We start from the raw sequence: 23,701 nt of genomic DNA on the forward strand, positions 1-23,701 counted from the left end.
AAAGAAAATATTAAGAAAATCATAAGGAAAATATATTTACAGTATTCATTAAAAAAAAAAAAATCTGTGTATAAGTGGACTCATGCAGTGTAAACCCAGGTTGTCCAAGTGTCAATCATACAGAGAGCTGTGGGACGCACAGGAGGGGCTTCTGACCTCACCCTGATGGTAGGCAAATTTGGGGGAGTGTTGAGTTGTCGAGGAAGATTCCTCAGTGAGTAGCATGTAAGCTGATACCTGAAAGAGATATGCACATGAGACATCATAAGGGGAGTGGATCATGAGTGAATGAATGTGAGTTTGAAGCAGAAGGAACTGCAAGAGTTCAGACTAGAAGATCAAAGATAGCATGATCATATTCAGGAACTGGGAAAGGTCATATGCAGCCGGACAGTGGAGGGACAGGAGGACAGTGGCCAGAGGGTAGGCAGGAAGCCTGGCAGGGCCTGTGAAGTAGTTTGGATTTCATCCTAATGGCAAAGGGAAACCATGGACAAATTTTCAGTGGAGAAGCCACACGATGAGGTTTGCCTTTTGAGAGCATCCGGGAATGCCGGGAAACTGACAGGCGCTTCCGTTTCCCCTGTGACCACACTCGTGGAAGGGCCAGCCAGATCTGTCTTCCCAGAACAGTTCAGCCTGTGCCAGCTAAGGTCAGAGAGGCTCTTTCTTCTTCTCTCAGCCTGTTTGAACAAGACGTCTCTGTGGGTATTCATTCTTCAGTCCATCCTTATAATCACACGTCCATACACTTCCATTTTTTCAACAGCATGTCATGTGTCTGCTACTTGCCAGGCACTGTCCGAGCTTTCTTGGGACTTCCGTTCCAGTGAACCATGGCATTCTATGTAGGAAATGAGATCACGGAAAAAGTTAACCATTCTCGTCCATGTATTACTTTTTATCCAGCACTGGCTGCATGCCGGACATTGTTCTAGCTGCTTATTATCTCATTTAATATTTTAGTCTTCTCCTAAATGAACACAATTTATGAACCAAGTACCACACTGGGTTTTACAGACATTTTCTCAACTGCTTCTCACAAAATTCTTAAATGGTAGGGTCTTATTTCAGTGTTAACAGATGTGGAGTGAGACACAGTTTAAGTAACACCCTTAAATTCAAAGAAATAATAAAGGAGCACTGCTCGAATTTGAATCTAGATTATCTTCATTGAAAACCCACATTTTTCTGTTCTAACAATGTAACATCTCTTCTGTTGATTCAGTTCTTTAATACAATTTTATCTGGAGCATTGGGAATTTTCTACGATGCTTGCTGCAATGAAATATGCACTAAAGTATTTAGGTGGCACTACAACCCTGAATACTGTTAATAATAAAAATTATATGGAGATAGAATTTTATGGTGAAAATTCTGTAACTTGAAATGATTTCTTAGTGATCAGCAACTGTCGTATGTTTTCCCAGTGATTTCCTTCCTTCCTTCCTTCCTTCCTTTTAAGGATGAACCTGTCCTCTATTATTTTTTTATTTTTTATTTTTGTTTTTATCTATCTATCTATCTATCTATCTATCTATCTATCTATCTATCTATCTATCTATCTATCTATCTATCTATCTATCTATTTACTTAGGCGAGGTAACCCTTGGTTGACCTGCAGGGACCTTGTCAGCTTACAATCTCTTATTTTTTTTTATTTTTTATGCCTACAGCACCTGGTCTTCCTAGGTGGTCTCCCATCCAAGTACTAACAAGGCCCGACCCTGCTTAGCTTCCGAGGTCAGACGGGATCAGGCTTGTTCAGGGGAGCATGGCTGTAGACCCATTATTTTAAAAAAATTATTTATTTTTTATTTATTTCCTTTTTAAAAAGTAAATTTTATTTGTTTTATAAAAGGAAAATTTGCTTTTAGAAAAGTTATAGAACTATGTAGGAAGGAAAAAAAAATACTACTCAGCAATGGCCATTGTTAACATTTTGGTATATTTCCCTGCAGTTTTTATGATGCACATTTTATTTAATTTTTAAATTAAAAATTTTTTTATGATGCGTATTTTAAAATAAAATTGAGAACATATTGTATGCAATTATACAAGGTCCCCCCCAAACTTTTATTATGATTGTTTTCAAATACAGAAAAGTTTAAAGAAAAACACTATGAACATACATATAGCCACTTAGATTTAATAATTGTTAATAATTCATCATAATTTTAACTATACATATATATGTATATACATTACTTATTGCTTCTTAAGCACGGTAACATAGGAATATTTACAGTTTATATGTAGAAGATCAAATAGTGAAGATTTGGTAATCGAGTGTTTGCCCCTTTTGGGTTTACTAGTATTTATCAACAACAAAAACTACAATTATTTTGGTCATTAAATGAGTCTTAAAGATGCAAAGATTACAGGTTTCTTGGCAGTGAAAATCACCATTATGTTGTTCTATAAAGCTCTCCTTGTGTGGAGAAGAAATAAATTGTTTAGCGCTCTTCTTGTTACAGAGTCCTAAGGACTAAATAATTTAGCCTTTGTTAGCAAGTATCAGCACCAGTTATTGTCTGGAACTATATACATTTCTAAGGCAGAGACTGTTGCAAACGTAGATAGAAATTAACTAACTAAAGATAGTTACAAAGGTTAACTACAAGGTTAAACTTTGGTCTAGGCCACCAAATTAGTAGAGTTGAATTCGTAGTTGTACACAAGTACAAGAAGCTCTACCAGTCATTTGATGTCCTAACTTCCCTATCGTTGAGTTCTTATTTATCTTTTTATTATTTTGATTTTATCTCCACAAAGTTAAAAAAAAGTTATAAACCTTTTTTACTGGTGCATTATACACATGTATAAAAACACACATTACAAGATTTTGTGGAACACCTTCCACCATGCTTACCACCATGATTACCTCCTGCTGCTATCCCACAGGTAACCACTAACCTGACTTCCAACATCAGAGATTAGTTTTGCCTATTTTTGAATTTTATATAAATGGAATCATACATTATTTATTTGTATGTGTATGTGTGTATATATGTGTGCGTGACTTGTTTATGGCTTGAGCATAACTGTGCATCATTCATTTTTATTGCAGTATATGTTCTACCAAATGAATATACCACAGTTTATGTATCCATTTTACTATTAATGGATATTTGGGTTGTTCCCACAGTTTGGCCATTACAAATAATGCTATATCCTGTGAACATCCTGCTACATATCTTTTGGTGCACATGTACACACATTTCTGTTAGATATATGCTTGGGGTAGAACTGCTGGATTAGAGAGTGTGTGTATATCCAGTTATAATGGATAACGACAATTTCCCAAAAGCATTGTACTACTTTGTACTCCTGCCAGGGGGGTATAAAAGTTCTTTTTGTCTATATTCCACATTTTAGGAAATATCTGGAATGAATTTTTCCGTATGGTGTGAAGTAAGGGTCTGTCTTTTCCCCTTATGGATAACCAATTTACTCAACATCATTTATTGAAAATACTGGTCTTTCCTTACTGCTCTGCAGTAATATTTCTTTGGTCATAAATCAAGTATCTATTTAAGAACGGTTCTGTCTCTGGTGCATTTTTTCTTTCCCCAAGACCTCACTGTTTGAATTAATGTAGCTTAATAAAATTTTATATCCTTCAGTGCTAGTCTTTCCACCTTATCGTAACTCTTGCTCTCCTCGACTCCCCTGTGCTCTCTTCTTCCTGTTTTCCTCCTTCTCTTCCTCCTTTTCTTCTTCCTCCTTTATAGTTATTCCTACCTATTTGCTAAATTAAAGAGTTTGTCAAGTTAAACACAAACAAACATGCCTCAACTACTAGGATTTTGATTATGAAATCCTTGAACGTATAGATCAATTTGGTGAAATGACATCTTTATAATATCGAACCTTTCAATTCACGCACATAGTATATCTCTCCAGTTATTTAGACTTTCTTTAGTTTCCCTCAATGCTGTTCTATAGTTTTCTGTGTAGATGTCTTGCCTCTCTCTCATGTAGTGTGTCCTTAGGTACTTTTTTGATTTTATTGTCAATGATACATCTTTTTAAAATTATACTTTTTAACTCCTTGTTGTTTGTATGTAGACATGAAATTAATTCTAGCATATTGATCTTGTATCTAGCAACCTTACTAAATTACTTTTTAATTCTAATCATTTATTTGTAGTTTTGTTTCAAAAGATTTTTTCATTTGCACAATTATGTTGTTGTTGAATAATAACAGTCTAATGTCTCCTTTTCGATCTTTATGCCTATAATATTTCTTGCCTTATTGCAATGGCTAAAGCCTCCTGTGCTATGCGGAGTTCTAAGTTCTTTCATAGTTTTGTTTTTGACCCATGGTTTATTTAGAAGGGTGATGATTAATTTCTAAACATATGGAGATTTTTCTAGTGAGGTTTTATATTGACTTATAGCTTGATTCCTCTGTGGTCAGACAACATACTTTGTATTATTTCATTCCTTTGACACTTTTACACTTTCTTTAGAGCTGAGCCTATGGTCATTTTTGTAAATGTTCCTGCGTACTGAGAAAACTTGAATTTCACAATTGTTCGATACTGCGCCCTATATATGTCAGTTAAATAAAATTTGTTAACCGTATAGTTAAAATCTTCTATATCCTTACTGCATTTTCATCTATTTCTTTTATCAGTTACCGAGAGTAGAACGTTAAAATGTCCTACTATGATTGTAGATTTGTGTATTCCTCCCTGTAGTTTTGTCAATATTTGCTGTATATATTTGGAGGCTACATTATTAGGTACATACAAATGCAAAATTTTTCTGGTGAGTTGAAACTTTTACCATTATGAAATGCATGTCTTTATCTCTAGCAATGCTTTTTTTTTTTTTGTTAAACTATACTTTGTCTTATACTAGCTACACCAGCTTTCATATGTGCATAGCATAACTTTTTCCACCCTTTTATTTTTAACTTTTTAATATTCTTATATTTCCCGTGTGTCTTGTAAGCAGCAGATCATTCTCTTTTTTTAAACTCGATTTCCATGATATTTATCTTTTAATTGGAGCATTTAGTCCATATGTATGTAATTTAATTACTGGTATGTTTGATCCATTTTTCTATTTGCTTTGTTTTTCCTGCCTTTTCTGTGTACCTTTCTCTCTCTCTCTCTCTCTCTCTCTCTCTCTTCCGCTCTCTCTTTCTCTTGCTTTCTCTTTCTCTCGCTCTCTCTTGTACTGATTGAGTATTTTTAAATACTTCATCTTTGTCTTAGGAGTTGGTCAATCTTCTCTATTCTTTTGGTCATTAGCCTAAGGATCATACCATACGTTCTTATCAGTATATAGTATAAAATAGTCTTTTTACCTTTTTTTGTAAAATGATAGAAGAGTTTAACTTCTTTTATCCCTTCCTGACTTCCATGCTGTGCTTTTATTTTTCATAATTCCACAAAACATTATTATTATTGTTTTTTGCAGTTAATATCCATTAGATTTTCTTTTTTCTTGCTCTTTCCTTTTTATATCTTTAAGCTCCCATCTGTGATTTAAATTTTTTTCTTTAGTAATACCCTTTCACAGTTCCTTTAATATTTTTCCACTTAGGATAAATGTTCTCAGTTGTGTTTGAAAATGTCTTTGTTTTGCCTTAATTTTTAAAGATTTCTTTTTAGTGTATTTACTCCTAGGTTTAGTTTGATGTAGTCCCACTTATTGATTTTTGATTAAATGCTATTTTGTGCTTGTACTGTAGATGTCGTATCCAAAAAATCATTACTAAGACCCATGTCAGAGAGATTTATTCCTATGTTTTCTTCTAGGAGTTTCATGGTTTCAGGTCTTACATTTAAGTGTTTAATTCATTTTGAGTTAACTTTTTTGTGCATGGCGTAAGATAGGGGTCCAGTTTCATTCTTTTATATGTGAATATCCAATTATCCTAGCACCATTTACTGAAGAGACCATGTTTTCTCAACTGAGTGTTGTTGGCTCTCTTCTCAAATATTGGTTGACTCTACATGCTTGGGTTCATTTCTAGGCTCTCAATTCTGTTTCATGGGTCTATTTATTTGTTTTTATGTCAGTAACATACTGTTTTGATTATATAGCTTTATAGTATAGCTTGAAATCAGAGAGTATGATGCCTCCTGTTTTGTTTTTCTTTCTCAGGATTTCTTTGGCTATTTGGGGTCTTTTGTGGTTCCGTATAAATTTTAGTAGTTTTTTTCTACTCTATGAAAAATGCCATTGGAACCGTGATAAGGATTGTGTTGAGTCTATAGATAGCTTTTGGTAACATTGACATTTAATTGTATTAATTCTTCCAATCAATGAACATGGAATATCCTTCCATTTATTTGTGTGTTCTTCAGTTTCTTTCATCAATGTTGTATAGTTTTCGGAGCTGTGATCTTTCATTTTCTTGGTTAAATTTATTCCTAAGTATTTTATTGTTTTTGATGCTATTGTAAATGGGATAAATTTCTTTTTCAGAAAATTCATTCTTAGTGTATAGAAACACTACTGATTTTTACATGTCAATTTTGTATCCTGCAACTTTACTGACTTTATTAATTTGATCTAACAGTTTTTTTAGTTGAGTCTTTGGCTGTTCTATATATAAAATTATGTTATCTACAAATAGAGACAATTTTACTTTTTTCTTTCCAATTCTGATACCTTTTATTTCTTTTTCTTGCTTGGTTGCTCTAGCTAGGACTTCCAATATTATGTTGAATAGGAGTGATGAAGGTGGGCACTCTTGTCTTGTTCCTTATCTCAGAGAAAAAGCTCTCAACCTTTCACCATTGAGTATGAGATTAGCTGTGGTCTTGTCGTACATGGCATTCATTTATTTTTTATTATGTTGAGATATGTTCCTCTATACCTAATTTGTTAAGAGTTTTTATCATGAAAGAATGTTGAATTTTTGTCAATTGCTTTTTTTGTGTCTATTGAGATGATCATACATGATTCTTTTCTTTCATTCTATTAATGTGTTGTATCACATTAATTTGCATACGTTGAACCATCCTTGCATCTCAGGGATAAATCTCACTGGATCACGTGAGTAATCCATTTAATGTGCTGCTGAATTCAGTTTGCTAGTATTTTATTGAGAATCTTTGCATCTGTACTCATCAGGGGTATTGGCCTGTAGTTTTCTAGTAGTGTCTTTTTCTGATTTTGATGTCAGGGTAATGCTGGCCTTGTAAATGAGTTTGGGAGTGTTCCCTCCTCTTCAATGTTTTGGAAGAGTTTGAGAAGATTGGTGTTGATTCTTCTTTAAATGTTTATTAAAATTCACCAGTAAAGTCATCTGGTCTTGGGCTTTTCGTTATTGGAAGTTTTTGATTATTGATTAAATCTCCTTACTAGTTGGTCTATTCAGATTTTCTATTTCTTTCTGATTTAGTGCTGGTTAAGTTCTATGTTTCTAAAAATTTTTCCATTCTAGGTTTTTTAGTTCACTGGCATATAGTTGTTCATAGTTGTTCTTATAAGCCATGTTATTTCTGGGGTATCAATTGTAATGTCTCCTTTTTCATTTATAAATTTGTTGATTTGGGACCGCTCTCATTCTTCCTTGGTTGGTCTAGCTAAGTTTGTCAATTTTGTTTATCCTTTTTAATGAACCATCAGTTTGGTTAGTCTTTTATTTTTCTGTTTTTTATTTCATTTACTTTTGCTTAAATCTTTATTATTTCCTTTCTTCTGCCAACTTTTGGCTTGGCTTACTCTTTTTCTAGTTTCTTAAGGCATGGAGTTAGGTTGTTTACTTGGAATTTTTCTTGCTTCTTAATGTAATCATTTATTACTATGAACTTCCCTCTTAGAACTACTTTCGCTATATCTTATAAGTTCTGGTATATTGTGTTTCCATTTTTGTTTGTCTCAAGAAACTTTGATTTCCTCTTTCATTTTTTCTTTGATCCATTTGTTGTTTAGGAGAGTTTTAATTTTCATGTGTTTGGTGAATTTTCCAGTTTTCCTCTTGTTACTGTTTTTTAGTTTCATATTGTTGTGGTCAGAGAAAATACTTGGTATGATTTCAGTCTTCTTGAGTTTGCCAAGAGTTGTGCTATGGCCTAATGTATGATCTATCTTACAAAATGTTGCATGTGCACTTGTAAAGAATGTGTATTTTGTGGTTGTTGGATAGAATGTCCTGTATATGTCTGTTAGGTGCATTCAGTGTACAGTTTTGTTCAAATCCTCTGTTTCCTTAGTTATTCTCTGTCTGGATGATTTATCCATTGTTGAGAGTGGGTTTTCTTTATTTAAAAAAAAAAATTTCAGCAGCTTCACTATGATATATCTAGTTACGATATTATTTTTGTCTTTTGGGGGGTTTGTAGGACTTTTTGGCTTAATGTCTCTTGTTAGTTTTGGAGAATTGTCAAGCATGATCTTTCTTTTGTTAGTGATAACAGTACTTTATTAAGGCATATTTTATATAAAGTGAGATGCATAAAAATCAACTCTATGGCTGGATCAGTTTTGGCAGCTGTATAATGTTCCTTTAATTGTCACCCAGATAAAGACAATAGAATGTTTCTATCACTCTAGAAACTAACGGCATACCCCTTTCCAATTAATGCCCTTCCTCCCACCCTGAGACAGTCACCACTCTTGTTTCTATATAATTCATAGACAGTATTCCCCCCTTGTCCACAGTTTCACTTTCTATGGCTTCAGTTACCCTCAGTCAACCATGGTTTGACAATGTCGAATGGAAAATTCCAAAAATAAACAATTCATAAGTTTTAAATTGCATGCCATTCTGGGTAGCGTGGTGAAATTTTGTACTGTCTCTCTCCATCTTGCCCAGGACATGAACCGTCCCTTTGTTTCACATCTCCATACTATATGTGCTACCTGCACGTTAGTCACTCAGTAGCAGCCTGAGTTATGACATCCACTGTCGTGCTTGCAGTGCTTATATTCAAGTAATCCGTAGTTTACTTCATTATGCCATATTCACCTAACTTTTATTATAGCATATTGTTATAATTGTTCAATTTTATTATTAGTTATTATTGTTAATTTTTTAACTGTGCCTAATTTATAAATTAACCTTCATCATAGTTATATATGTATAGGAAAAAACATAGTATATATAGGATTTGGTACAATCCAAGGTTTCAGGCATCCACTGGGAGTCTTGGTACATATGCCCTGCAGATATATAGGGGGACTATTGTATTCATATAATTCAGGGGTTTGCATAAATGGCAATCAAACAATATGTATTCTTTCATGTCTTACTTTGTTCATTTGACACAATTTTATTGACGTTAATCTGTGTTTTTGAGGATATTAGTAGTTCTTTTTTTTTAATTGCTAAGTAAATATTCTATTGCATGAACATACCAGTTTGTTTTTCAACTTAGTTATTGTTGTACCTTTGGGTTGTTTCAAGTTTTTGTGGGCATATGTAATCATTTCTCTTGGTGTATACTTTGGAGTGGAATAGCTGGGTCATAGAGTTTGTAAGAAAATTCTAAACAGGTCTGTAAAGTGTATGCCATTTTAAATTTCATCCAACAATGTATGAGAGTTTCAGTTGCTATAAATTCTTGCTAATACTCACAACTGACAGTATTTTGAATTTTAGCCATTCTGGTGGGTGTGTATCTCATTGTGGTTTTAATTTGTACCTCCTTGATGACTGACATTGAAGATCTTTTTATATGCTTATTGGTCATTTAGATATTTTATTTTATGAAGTACCTGATAAAGTCTTTTGCATAATCATAAATTAGGTTGTTTTTCTTTTTTTATTATTGTTATGAAGTTGTTTTTTTATGTAGTGAGACATGAATCATCTGTCAGATTTATATATTGCAAATATTTTCTTGCAGTTGGATTGCTGTTTTAGTGTTTTTGATGAACATGAGTTTTTAATTTTGATAAACCAAAATTTTTCATTTTCTCATTTATGGTTAGTGACTTTCATGTCCTAAGAAATCTTTGCCTTCTCCAAGGTTGTAAAGATAGTTTCCACTGTTTTCTTCCAAAAGCTTCATATCTTAGCTTGCACATTTAGGTCTATGATGCATTTAAATTTAATCTTTGTGTATGGTGGGTATGGTTCATTTATTTCTTTATGGATTGTTCTAGCACCTTTTGTTGAAAAGATTATTGTTTTCCCTTTAAATTGTATTGGTCCCTTGGTCATGTATATATTTGGGTATATTTCTGGACTCCATTTAGTCTTATTGACCTGTATACCAATACAAACTGTCTTAAATACTTTGGCTTTATAGTTTTGAAATCAGATAGTTCAAGTCTCCAACTTTGTTCTTCTTCAATCATCTTGGCTATTTTAGGTCTTTTGCATTTCCATATATATTTTTGTATCAGCTTTTATTTCTGCAAAAAACAATCCTGCTGGGATTTTGATCTGGGTTGTGTTAAACCTATAGTTCCACTTGGAAAGAACTGACATTGTAAAAATACTGAGTTTTCTAATCCATGAACATGATATATCTCTCCATTATTTAGATCTTTAAAAATTTCTCTCAACAGTATTCTGTAGTTTTCATTATAGAATTTTGCATTTTTTAAATTAAATTTATTCCTAGGTATTTGAGGCGTTTTTTTATGCTGTTGTAAATGAAATTATTTTAAAATATAATTTCCAATTGTTTATTGACAGTATAAAGAAATGCAATTGATTTTTGCATATTTTTCTTTTATTTCATGATTTTGCTAAATTCCGTTATTCTAGTAGTTTGTTGATTAGTTGGATTTATGGTGTCATCTTAAAGAAGGACAAATTTGCCATGATCTTTCCAATTTTTATCCCATTTATTGCTGTTTTTTTTTTTCTTTTTTTCCCTCTGCCTAGGACTTTCAGAACAATATTGAATAGAAGTGGTAAAAATGCTTTGTTTCTAACTTTAGGGAATATTTCATCATTAATTATGGTATTAACTGTAAGGTTTTGCTGATAATCTGTTATGTCAGTTTGAAGAAGTTTTGTTTAATTTCCAGTTGACTGAGAACTTTTATTCTGAGTAGATATTAAAATTTATCAAATACTTACATGAACAACACTGAAGAAAATGATTCAGTGATGTTCTTTATGTATTTCATTGCTTTCTGCCCTTTATTATTTTCTTCTTTTCCTTTCAGTTAATTTTTCCTTTTTTTCCCTAGTTTCTTAGAATAAAAACTTAGATTGTTGATTTTCAACATTAAACATTTTTGTAATTATTCTTTTAAAGTTACTAATTTCCTTCTGAAGCTCTGCATTAGCTGTATCCAACAAATTCTGATACGTTTGTTTTTACTATCATTAATTTAAAAATCTTTAAAAAATTTATTGCTGTATCTTCTTTGGCCTATGTTTTATTTAGGAGAATGTTATTTAACTCTCAAATATTTGGGTTCTAGTAATATTTTATTTTGATTTCTGCTGTAACTTTACTGTAATCGATGAATTTTTTTTTCTCATTTAACACTTTAAATATCTAATTCCATTGTTTCTGATTGGAAATTAGACATCATTCTTATCATCGTACCCCTGAATGTAATATATATTTTCTCTGCCTCATTTAAAATTTTCTCCTTATTTTTGATATTTTTTGTATTTTCATTATAATCTGCTGAAGTGTGGTGGTCTTTGTATTTATTCTGCTTGAAGTTTGCTGAGCTTTAGAAAAAATGTTGGGTGTTCTTCTCTCCAGATATTTATTCTGTTCCTTTTTTTTTCTCCTCTCATCCTGAGACTAAAAAAAATTTGGTATTGTTCTAGAAGTCTCAGGTACCCCATGCCTTTTTTTCTAAAAAAAAAAAAATTCGTTTTCTATGCTCTAGTTTGCATTTATATTAACCTGTCCACAAGTTTACTAATCCTTTCTTTTGCTGTGTCTAGTATTTTTAAAAAACCTATTCAATGAGGTATTAATTTCATGCATATGTTTTTAGTTTTAGATTTTTTTCGTTATATTTAGAGTTTTCATTTTTCTGTTGAAATTTGTATCTCAGTGATCTATTTCTCTGAATTCTTTAACATATTTTAAATACTTTAAAAATTTTACTCCTAATTCAAAATGAGTCTGGATCATCTGTATGTCTGTTTCTTTTGACTCATTGTCTCATCTCTTTTTCTGGAAATCCAGTACACTTATGTTAGACCTTTCTCCCATGTCTCTTATGAGTATTTTTTGTGTTCTTCTCCCTCAGCTCATCTGTCTGTGCTTCATGCTGTCTCTTTTTCCTGACTTATTTTCCTGTTCACTGATTCTTTAGCCTCTCAATTGTACTCTTAAGTTTGTTAATTATATTTTTAAATTCTAGAATTTTTATTTTGTACTTAAAAAATTCCAACTCATTGATATTCTTTAACTTGTCTTTTACTTTATAGAATGTATTTAGCATAGTCATTTTGAAGTTTGTTTCTGATAACTCAATATTCTGGATCTCTGGAGATTCTGATTCTATTGCCGTTTTTTTGTTTTCTTGTGTGTGTTTTTAAATTGTGTGTAAGACATTAGATAGAAAAACTATAGAGCTAATTTGAGGTTTAAGAATATGTTATATTTTTTCAGAGAGAATTTGCTCTTGCTTCTGGCAGGAGGCTATGGACATTAGCAATCCAAGTCACCTTAATGCAACAACAACGACAACAACAACAACAACAACAGCAACAACAACAAAAAATAACTGTGTTCCATTATTGAGATGATTTGAGGCCGGTCTTCAGTTCCTGTTAGGGTTGGTCTATTTCTGGTCCTCTTTTACTTCCGGGTGTGGCCTTTTCGAACCTCTACCTACAACTGAGGGAGATTTTTAGGTCTCCCATTTCTTGGTGGTCCCCAAATTTGTTCTCTTACTTCAAAATGTCTGTTGAACTATGCTCATCCTGTGGAATTGACGGGTAGAGAAATGGGCAAAGGAGGAAGAATGGCTTCAAATACCAGGTTCACTTTTCAATGATTCCTTCCTCTTTTTGATCATGACCTCTTAATTCTTCCATAAAATTCTGTTTTTTTAAAAAAATATTTTATCCAGTTTTGTAATTGTTCTCAGTAGTAGTATTGGCTTGAATTGATTTTTCTGTCATTAACGGGGAAATGGAACCTAGATTTTTTTTTTTCTGTAATATTTTCACAGTGGAATGTGTTTGTGTGTGTGTGTATGTATGTGTGTATACATACATACACACATACATAAAGGCCGTTTATTTCTTCACACATGAAAGAAAACTGCTTCATTGTGAAAAATATTTAAATATTGTTTCATTTTTTTCTGGTATGTAGAATTATAGAAGACATACCTTAGACCAGTGTAATTTTGTCTGTTATAGGAATCCCTTTTGTTCTTAATTCTTGGAAACTTATTCATTTATTAAAAAGAATATTCCTTAAATGCTTCTATATATGAGTATCTTTTTATTGATTTTCCCCCCTATAATGTGAAGAGTGTTTTCAGCCTGCAAATTCAAATTCTTTTTCAATCTTTTTCAGGAAATTTTTCATTAATGAAATTTTAAATTATTGCTTTCTTCAAGTCATTTAGTATTTTCCTCAGGAATACCTATAATTCATAGGTTAGAGTTTCATATTTTGTGCTGTGTAGCTATTATAACCACTATTTTCCTTATTTTATTTTCTTATGTATTATTCCATATAAATTATCTGTTTATCTTTTCCTCTATGTTCTTAGCTTCTTAGGTTGGTTTATTCTATAACTTACTTGACTTTTCCCCCAAGTCATCTCTGTTTATTGTCCTGAATGAGGTTTCTAATTTTACTATTTTATTTTTAGTTTACTCACACTTAACATATTTCTTATCCAAATCCATTTTTATCTTATTCTGTTAGCTTTCCATCTCACCCTAAATTTTCTATGACTTTCTACTCCTGTTTTTATAGAGGCCACGTGTTCTTGCATCATGTTGCAGATACCACACATTTTCCTAAAATCTTTTGATCCATAGACTAGATAATTTTCAGACATATGTTTTCTCTCAGGCTTTAGTATATTTCCTTTCCTTTGGAGTAAATATTTGGGCAGTCCTTAATTTTTTTCCTTTTTAAAATCAATTTTATTGAGGTAAAATTTTCATGCAATAAATGACCCATTTTAAGCATAGTTTGATAATTTTTGACAAACGTATACACTAATGTAACTAATGTATAGAATATTTCCATTGCCCCACAAAGATTTCTTATTTCTCTTTTCAGTCAATCCATTATAGGCAACCACTGAACTGTTTTTTGCCATTATAGATTAGTTATTAGCCTGTCCTAGGATTTCATATGAATGGAATAATATAGTATGTAACATTTTTATGCCTGTTTATTTTACTCAGCATAATGTTTTTGTGATTTATCCTTGTTTGTATATCAGTAGTTCATTTCTTTTTAATGTTGAGTGGTATTCCATTGTATGGATGTATCACAATTCGTTTATTCATTCACTTCTTGATGAACATTTTTACCTATTAAGGATAAAGCTATAAACATTCATATAAAAGCATTTTTGTGAAGATATACATTTATTTCTCTTGATAAATACCTAGCAGTGAAAATGCTGGATCGTATGGTAAGTGTATACCTACTTTTACAAGAAATGTCTAAACAGTTCTTCAAAAGTGGTTATACCATTTATACTTCCTCCTGCAATGTATGAGAGTTCCACTTGTTCTACATTATTAATATTATTATTTTTAATTAAATTTATTGGGGTAACATTGGTTAATATAATTATATAATTTATTGTTCTACGTTATTATCAACACTTGAGATTGTCAGTTTTTTTTTAATGTTAGACATTCTAATGGTCATATAGGAGTATCATATTGTTGTTTACTTTGCATTTCTCTGATGACAAATTATAGCATCTTTACAGGTGCTTTTTGGTCATTTGTATGTCATTTTCTGTGTGCGAAGTTCTCAATGAAATCTTTTGTCATTTTTAAATTGGATTGGTTCTGTATTATATGCTCAAAATAAAAGATTTGGTCAGATATATGTATTATGAATATGTTCTCTCAGGCAGGGGCTTTCCTCTTCAGGTATTTCAAAAGACAAGAATTTTAAATTTTTATAAATTTCAATTTATCAGTTTTTCCGTCTCCCTTAAGGTTATAAAGAAATTCCCTTATGTTTTATAGTCTTTACTTTTAAGTATATGATTTATTTAGAATTAATTTTTGTATACACTGGGAGGTAAGGATTGACTTTTCCCCATAAGGATATCCAATTGCTACAGTTCAATTTGTTGAAAAAATTACTTTTTTCAACAAATTACATTGACTATTTTGTTGAAAACCAACTGATCACATGTCTGTGGGTCTATTTCTAGACCCTATATTTTATTTCATTATCTGTCCTTTCGCCAGTATCATGCTATCTTGATTACTATAGCTTTATAGTGAATCTGAAATCATCTAATATAAGTCCTGCAGATTTGTTCTTTTTAAAAATTGTTTTGATCATTTTAGAACCTTTATGTTTTTATATCACTTTTACTATCAACTTTTTAATTTCTACAAAACAATGTGCTTGGAGTTTGACTGGGATTACATCGAATATATAGTTTAGTTTGGGGGAGAATTGACATCTGAAAGAAAAGGCTTGGTATTGAGTCTTCTGACCCATGAACATGGCATGTCTAGCCATTTATTTAGGTCTCTTAATTTCTCTCAACAATGTTCGCTCGTTTTCAGGTCTTGCAGATATTTTGTTAAAGGTATTCATATGTATTTTTTGGTTTTGGATGCTATTGTAAATAGTGTTTAAAAATGTTATATTCAGCTTCTTTATTGACATTATATAGAAATATAACTGACTTTTGTATATTGACTTTATGTCCTGCAGTTTTGCTCAATCCACTTGTTAGTTTTTGTAGCTTATTTGTAAGTTTCTTTAGATTTCTGTATACATGATTATGTTCTCTTACAAATAAAGATAATTGAAAAATTTCCTTCTTTTAAAAAATTTTTATGCCTGCCTACCTCTCTCCTTTCCTTCCTCCCTCCCTCTCTTCCTTTTTTCCTTCCTTCCTCTCTTCCCTCCTTCCTTCCCCTCCTTCCCTCTTTCTTTCTCTCTTTCTTTTTCACATTGCACTTGCCCATATCTCCAGTCTAGGACAGTGGATATCTTTGTTTTTTTTTCCCCCTAGCTTGTGGGGAGAAAGTATTAAGGATTTCACCATTAAAGATGATGTTAGTTGTAGGTTTTTCACAGATGCTTTTATTTTATTTTGTTTTATTTTATTTATCAGATTGAGAAAGTCTCTGTTTATTTTTAGTATGCTGAGAGTTTTTATTATGAATGAATGTCAATTTTGGCCAAATGCATTTTCTTCTATTTTGGTAAATGCATTTCTAGACGATCATATGACTTTCTTCCTTTATTCTGTTAATATGGTAATTTACATTGATTTGCTTTGCAATGTTAAACCAACCTTGCATTCCTGGGATAAAGTCCACATTGTCAGCTGTGTGACAATTGCCAGATTCGATTTGCTAATTTTTTGTTTAGTGTTCTTGCTCCTACTTTATGAAGGATATTGATCTAGTTTTCATTTATTGTAATGTCTTTGTCTGGTTTTGTTTACAGAATAACGCTTACTTCATAAAATGAGTTGGGAAGTGTTTCCGCCTCTTCTATTCTCTGAAAGAGAATTTATTCTGAAAGAATTTATGTAGGATTTGTGTTATTTATTCCTTAAATAGGTAATAGAATTCACTGGTAAATTCATCTGCACTTGGGGTTTTCTTTGTGGGAAACATATTTTACATTATGAATTCAATTTAATAGTTATGGAGCATTTAAATTTTCTTTTTAGTGAGTCAGATTTTGTAATTTATTGAGTCAGATTTTATAATTTTGTTATCTGTGACTTTTGAGGAATGTGGGCATTTTCATCTCATATATCAAATTTGTTGGCTTCTCTGTAGGATCTGTAGTGATGTCCTATCTTTCCTTCCTGATGTTGGTAATTTATTTATTATTCATCGGGCTAGATAGGGGGCTTATTGATTTTATTGAACTTTCCAAAGAACTAATGTTTGGTTGTGTGATTTTTCCCTATTGGTTTTCTGTTTTCAATTTCATTGATTTCTGCTTTTATCTTTATTATTTTATTCCTTCTGAAAACATTGAGTTTAATTTTTTTTCTGTCTTATTAAGGTAGAAGCATAAATCATTTATTTTGGACCTTTTGTATTTTCTAATATAGGAATTTAAAGCTATAAATTTCCCTTTAAGCATTGCTTTAGTTGCATCTCAAAAATTTGATATGCTGTGATTTTATTGTATTTCAGTACAGAATACTTTTTAATATTTCTTGTGATTTCATCTTTGGTTTATGGATTGTTTAGAAGTGTGTTTTTTCAAGTATACTAATATTTTGTGATTTTCCAGATAAGTTTTTATTGTTTCTAGTCTAATTTTGTTGTAGTCAGGAAACATACACTATGGTATTGCTCTATCTAAATTTTTGTGGCTTATTTTATGGACCAGCATATTGTTTATGTTAGTAAACATTGCATGTGCCCCGGAAAATAATGTCTGTTCTACAGTGGTTGAGTGGAGAATTTTATTATTATCAATTAGGTCAAGCTGTTGAGAATGTTGTTCTCTAAGTCTTCTATTTTTACCGAATTTATGTCTGCTTCTTTTATGAATTACGGATAGAGGATTGTTGAAATTTACTACATTAATTATGGACATATTTCTCATTTCAATTCTGTCAGTTTTGCTTTAATAATTTAAAACTCTATCATTAGATGCACATAAATTTATGATTGTTATGTCATCTTGATGGATTGAATCATTCATCGTTGTGAAGTATTCCTCTTTATTACTGGTGATATTCTTTGTCCTGGATTCTGCTTGTCTGATATTTATATAGACACTCCAACTTTCTTATGATTAGCATTTCCTAATGCTATGCTAATTATGTATAATAGTGCAATTTTTTTGGTTTACTTTTAACATATTTATCTTTATATTTCAAGTGTGTTTCTCATAGAAAGTGTATATTTGGGTCATGCTTTTCGAAAAACTTAAATCCTATTAGACAGGCTCTACCTTTTAAACCATTTCCATGTAATATAATTATCGTTTAGGCGATTTACATTTAAAGTAGTTACAGATATAGGTGAGCTTAAGCCTGTCATCTTACGTTTGTTTTCTATTTGTCCCATCTATTCATTGTTCCTTTTCTTTTTAATATCTTGCCTTCTTTTGGGATAATTATTTTTAGTATTTTATTTTATTTCTGAGCTGAACTGTTAGGTATACTTCTTTTCAAAAAGAATCTCTTTGAGGTTTACAATATGTACCTTTAACTTCACAATCTATTTTAAAATAATATTATACTAGTTTACATGTAATGTAAGAACCCTGTGCACTTCATTTCCCCGTCCCATCCTTATTGTGCTTGTTATCAGATATTTTACTTCTCACTCTATATGTCATTAGTCTCACAACACATAGCTGTTATTTTTGTTTTAAACAGTAAATTATCTTTTAGCAACATGTTAATATGGATAGAAAGTCTTTTATAGTTATTCATTATTTTTACCATGTTCAGAATTCTTTATGCCTTTGCATAGGTCCTAGCTTTCTTCTGGTATCATTTTCCTTCAGCCTGAAGACCTTCCTTTAACATTTCTTGTAGTGGAGCGCAGCTGGCAATGAATTCTCTTACCTTGTGTTTTGTCTTCAAGTAGTCTTTATTTTTTTTTGAAGGATATTTTCACTGGGTATAGAATTCTAGGTTGACAGTTTTTTTCTTTCAGCCGATTAAAGATGTCGTTCCATTGTCTTCTGGCTTGCATTGTTTCTGACGAGAAATCAGCGATCATTCTTATCTTTGTTCCCCTGTAAGTAATGTGTCTTTTTTTTCCTGGCTGCTTTTAAGATTTTCTCTTTATCATTGGTATTTATGAATTTGATTTTAATGAGTTTTGGTGTGACTTTCTTTGCTTTTATTTTGCCTATGATTCATTGAGCTTCTTGGATCTGCGGATTCATAATTTTCATCACACTTGAAAAGTTTTGGCCATTATTTCTTTGGCCATGTACTTTATTCTGCCTGATATTTTTACACAGCTCACTGAAGCTCTGTTTATTTTTCTTTCAGTATTTCAATTTTAAGAGTTTCTGTTGTTATGTCTCCCAATTCATTTATCTTTTCTTCTGCATTGCCTAATCTTCCATTAAGCCATTAAATTCAGTGAATTTTTCATTTCTGATATTATATTTTTAAGTTTTAGAAATTCCTCTTTGTTCTTTCATTATATCTTTAAGCTCTTTTCTCATTGTGTTTCTGTTTTCCTTTTAATATATTTATAATAGCTGTTTCAAAGTCTTTGTTTGCTAAAACTACATCATTTCTGTGATTTCTGGGTTTGTTTTCAATGGCCAGTGTCCCCCATCCCTCAATTATGGGTAACATTTTCCTCTCTTTTCAAATATCAGGTAATTTTTGACTGGATGCAGGACTTCATGAAATTACATTATTGATTGTCTGGATTTTGTTGTCTTCTACTACAGTGTGTTGAGGTTTGTTTTAGCTGTCAAGTTACTAGTTGATCAACTTGACCCTTCTAAGGCTTGTTCTTATGCTTTGTTAGAGTGAGCCTGGGGTAGCCTTTTCACTAATGGTTAGTTTAACCCTCTTACTAAGGTATGACTTTCTAGAGCCTATACTGAATGTCCCAGGTTTTCACTGAGTTCTCTCCTCTGGTTGGTTAGAACTTAAATATCTCCCAGCCCTGTATGAGATATAGGAATTATTTAGCTTACAGTTCCCCCATAGTTGTTCTCTATGCAGCCTACTGAAGTTTTGCCTTACACATGTTCAACTTAGTATAAAGCCAAACACCCCAAAAGAAAGCTCAGATTTCTGGAGCTCTTTCTTTGCATAGCTTCCTCTTCTCTGGTACTCTACCCAGCAAATTTAAGCCACCTTGCCTCTCTAAACTCTAGTTTTGTCCCCTCAACTCAATGAAACCATCCTACTGTGCTTATATTTCTCCTTCTAGAGCCAAGGTATGGAAATTGCTTCCAGGGAAAAAGCCGTGGTGACTGTAGGAGTCACTTTATTTTTTCTCTTCTTGTAAAGATCATTGTCCTGCACTACTTGTAGTCTAATTCCTGAAAAGAGTTGTTTCATATATATTTTTCATTTTTATAGTTGTTTATAGTGGGAGGGCAAGTTTACTTCTAGTTACTCTGTCATAGTTTGAAGCAGAATTCTTGTCTGCCATATTTTTATGCTATATTTTTGTTTTTATAGATGAAGGGAGATCTATCATGACTATATTTGTCATATGCTAAGATACATAGATTGTCCTTATATTAGGATCAATTATAGTGTTTTTTCCAAGCACAAATACCTGTGTTCTGTCCTCAGAGATTTTGATTCAAGAGATCTCACATGGGTTCTAGACATCGTATTTTTGAAACCTTGACAGGCGATTTTTGACACACAACAAAAGCTAAGTATCACTTTTCTAGTAAGCTTAAATCTAGTGTGACTTTGGTGAACTTACATGAGGAATTCTGCTACCTGTTCTTAACTCCATGACACTCTGTAAAAATGGAATAAAAAATTAGAGGAGTAGGACCTTCTGGATATCCCTACCATCCATATATGAAACATTAATTTCTGGCAGAGCAGGAGTCTATAGAGTCCTGATCAAATGCTATGGCTCTTGCATGTTCTGATTTGTTTTTGCCTGTGTCATAGCACTTGTTATTAATTTAGAATATTATTTCTATCTATAAGTATCAAGAAAATCTCCTTGATATTTATCATAATACACGGATTCAGAGTTGGTTGACAGATTTTATCTTATGGCCAACTTTTTTTTTACATCTTTACATTATTTAATAAAAAGATTTACAATATTATCTTTCCTTTACAAAGAGAACATAGATAATAATTCCTCGAAAATAAAAAATAGCATTCATGTTAAAGCTGCATCATCTTTTTGGATGAAATGTGGTAAAGGCGAGCACCACAAAATACATATATAGGAAGAAAGAAACTTCTTAGAACTGTCTTCTGTATGAGGACATTTTTCTTAGACTTCCCATTTTAAAAGTCTAGCTGTGGCACGTGGGGAAGCTGCTCTGTAGACAGTGTTATTGCTTGAAGCAGACCCTGCCAAGGGCTGCCAGGGATAGGGCAGGAGGCAAAATGCATCATGGCTGTCTGGAGCAGCACTTCCACATAGCTGACCTTGTCCCCACGCATTTCAACAAATCCCACCATATGAGTGCACATGGCTACATCTTGGGCATTTGCTTCCCTAGGCAGACTAGAAACTACTGTGTCTCCTGGCCCTGGCCAGTGCTGGTTTCATGTCCACCTTCCCAGGGGCCCCAGCCTGCACAGTGGGGACAATCACTCAGGCCTCAACCCAGCCTACAGCTCCATTAGCACAGCCACAGATGCTGGGGGTGGGGTAGGGTGGGGCTCAGCTTAACAAACTGTTTCTATTAGTGCAACATGTTCCTCCTGTTGGAGAACTAGAGGAGATTTCTCAAACTACTGGCTGATATGCCAACTCCGTTTTGATTAGTGGTGACTTCCTGGAACTCAAAGTTGAGAAGAATTCTCAGGCCAGTTCTAGACTCAGCAGGAGGGAATGCTCTTATGAATTACTGATATCCAACATGAATTTGGAATTGGAATTGGAAGGAGTTACAATTTGGAATTAAGCTCTTAAGGCAGTCTTTTTCTTTGGGTTTCTTTAATTACACAAGAAAACTTGAAACCACTCTCTTTATAGTCATCTTGATTTTTCCACATGTAGGGAAGCGAATCTTATAGTTGTGGAATGCCTATATTCAAATAATTTCATCTTCCATTCTTGATTCATTTCCTCTTTCTCTCTAAAAATATAATCAATGTGATACTGTGTTATTAGAGTAGTGGTTTCTGGCCTGTATTCTTGTCTACTTTTTAAATAAATAGATGCACTATATATTTTTTAAGGTCGATGGCTCTGTTGACTATATTTTCCTGAATTCCAAATCAGACACAAATTCTATGCCTAGTGTAACAATAGGGTAGAATATTTGAAGTTAGAATACTTCTAGATATAAAATTTTATAAAATGTTTGGATCATAAATTAGACCTGGATCATTAATAATAAATGTTTTTGAATTATAATTTAATGTGTAACTAAGTAAGAATATCTTCTTATCTGTAGATTCTTCTGTATTAGACCAGTCATGGTCCTATAAGATTATAATTTGTCAATTTAAAAAAATGTCTACTTTCAAACATATAATCCTATTACTTTTTTTTTTTTTATGATGGAGTATTGTTAACTAAGTGCTTTGGGCTACAGAATCACCTGGATGATAATTACCTGTTGTAATTCTCATTCTGATCTATCCTAGATCATTTGGTTTTTGTCCTCATTCTGTGTGTGTATACTGTTAAGGAGCTGGGTATTAGCAAACTATCAGATGTTTAATTTGTGGGTCATGTGTGTGAGAGAGAGTGCATTTCATGTAGGCAAGAAATGCATCTTTCCAGTCTCCACATTTGATGGGGATGGGGTGGGAAATGGAATGGTAGAGGTTGCCTTCCATTCATTTTAGTTGTTATCAATTTGAAATACTTTCTGGTGCCAAAATCTAGGATGTGTAGCATATTATAGTGAAAAGAACAGAGTGTCAAGACCTAGGAGATACAGGTTCTAGTCCCAGCTTGTCATTTACTAACTCTGTGATCATAGCAAGCTACTTAATCTTTTTAAACTTTAACCTACTCATACATGGAATGAGGCTAATAATCTACTGTACCTATCCCACAGAATTGTTGGGAGGATCCAGTCAAATCATAGATGTAAAAACCTTTGAGAACTTACTAATGGTATGTCATTAGGAGGTAATACTATGGTATTGTTTATGCCACCTTATACAAGCTTGTCTCTTCCTGTGGGAAAATGGATGATGGAGTTGTGTATCTTTGCTCAAGTTTTACATTTTTTATAGATTTTAAATAAGGATTATTTTAGGAAGCCTTCTGATGATAGCTCTATGTAGGAAAAAGAAAACTAATGATGTATCTGTTGTGTTTTTACTAGGGCACATATAATTTCAATGAGAAGTATTCATCAGCTATGCTTTGCTTTACAGCTTGGAATCCCATCCACTGCCAGCACATTGAATGCCACAACGCAATCAACAAACCAGCTGTAAAGGTACTGTTTTATTAGACCTGGTGCCATTTTGTATTTGTATTATCAGTGGTCAAATTAGCAGGAGCAAATTTGAATGAAATGGAGTAGATTACATCCTTCTCTGTAAAGCAGAGCAATACACAGTGGTGTTTGCAGGTTTGGCATGAATTCAAAGCTAAGTGATTTGTAGCACTGAACTAATCAGAATAATCCTGGTGAATCACTTAATGTAGTCCATAACTGGCTTGTATCTGAGCTAATAAACTCAGAGAAATATACTTTGCCCCAGCTTTCATGTGAATGCTATAAACTGTGAGTGTGTAGTGTATTACTATTTGAATTCAAGAGTCATAGGACAAAAATAGATAAAATTGTTAAGTCTTAGCTCAGATGACAGATATGACTTAGTTGAAATGACTGAGAGGTAGTTGGACAACAAACTCACAGAAAGCTACATTAGAGGTGAGGGAACAGTTGTTTAGAGAGGTCAAGTCACTTTCCTAAGGCCACACGGCTCAAACCAGGAACCTCGACTCTCAGCCTTATTCTTTTTCTACCATATCAAATTGGTT

The 23,701-nt window shown here is 32.5% G+C and overlaps 1 protein-coding gene and 1 pseudogene across 1 annotated transcript in view; one reads left to right on the forward strand and one right to left on the reverse strand.

Moving 5' to 3' along the window:
* UNC79 (unc-79 subunit of NALCN channel complex) overlaps positions 1 to 23,701 on the forward strand; it is a 214,070-nt gene that overhangs the window by 58,478 nt on the left and 131,891 nt on the right. The window contains exon 8 of the mRNA XM_039884084.1: positions 23,086 to 23,150. Coding sequence (XP_039740018.1) covers positions 23,086 to 23,150 — 65 coding nt within the window. The remainder of the gene's footprint in view (positions 1 to 23,085; positions 23,151 to 23,701) is intronic.
* On the reverse strand, positions 1,668 to 1,786 carry LOC120619795 (uncharacterized; annotated as a pseudogene).

This window comes from Pteropus medius, unplaced genomic scaffold (assembly GCF_902729225.1).
Source record: "Pteropus medius unplaced genomic scaffold, Ma_sr-lr_union100, whole genome shotgun sequence".
NCBI classification, from domain to species: domain Eukaryota; kingdom Metazoa; phylum Chordata; class Mammalia; order Chiroptera; family Pteropodidae; genus Pteropus; species Pteropus medius.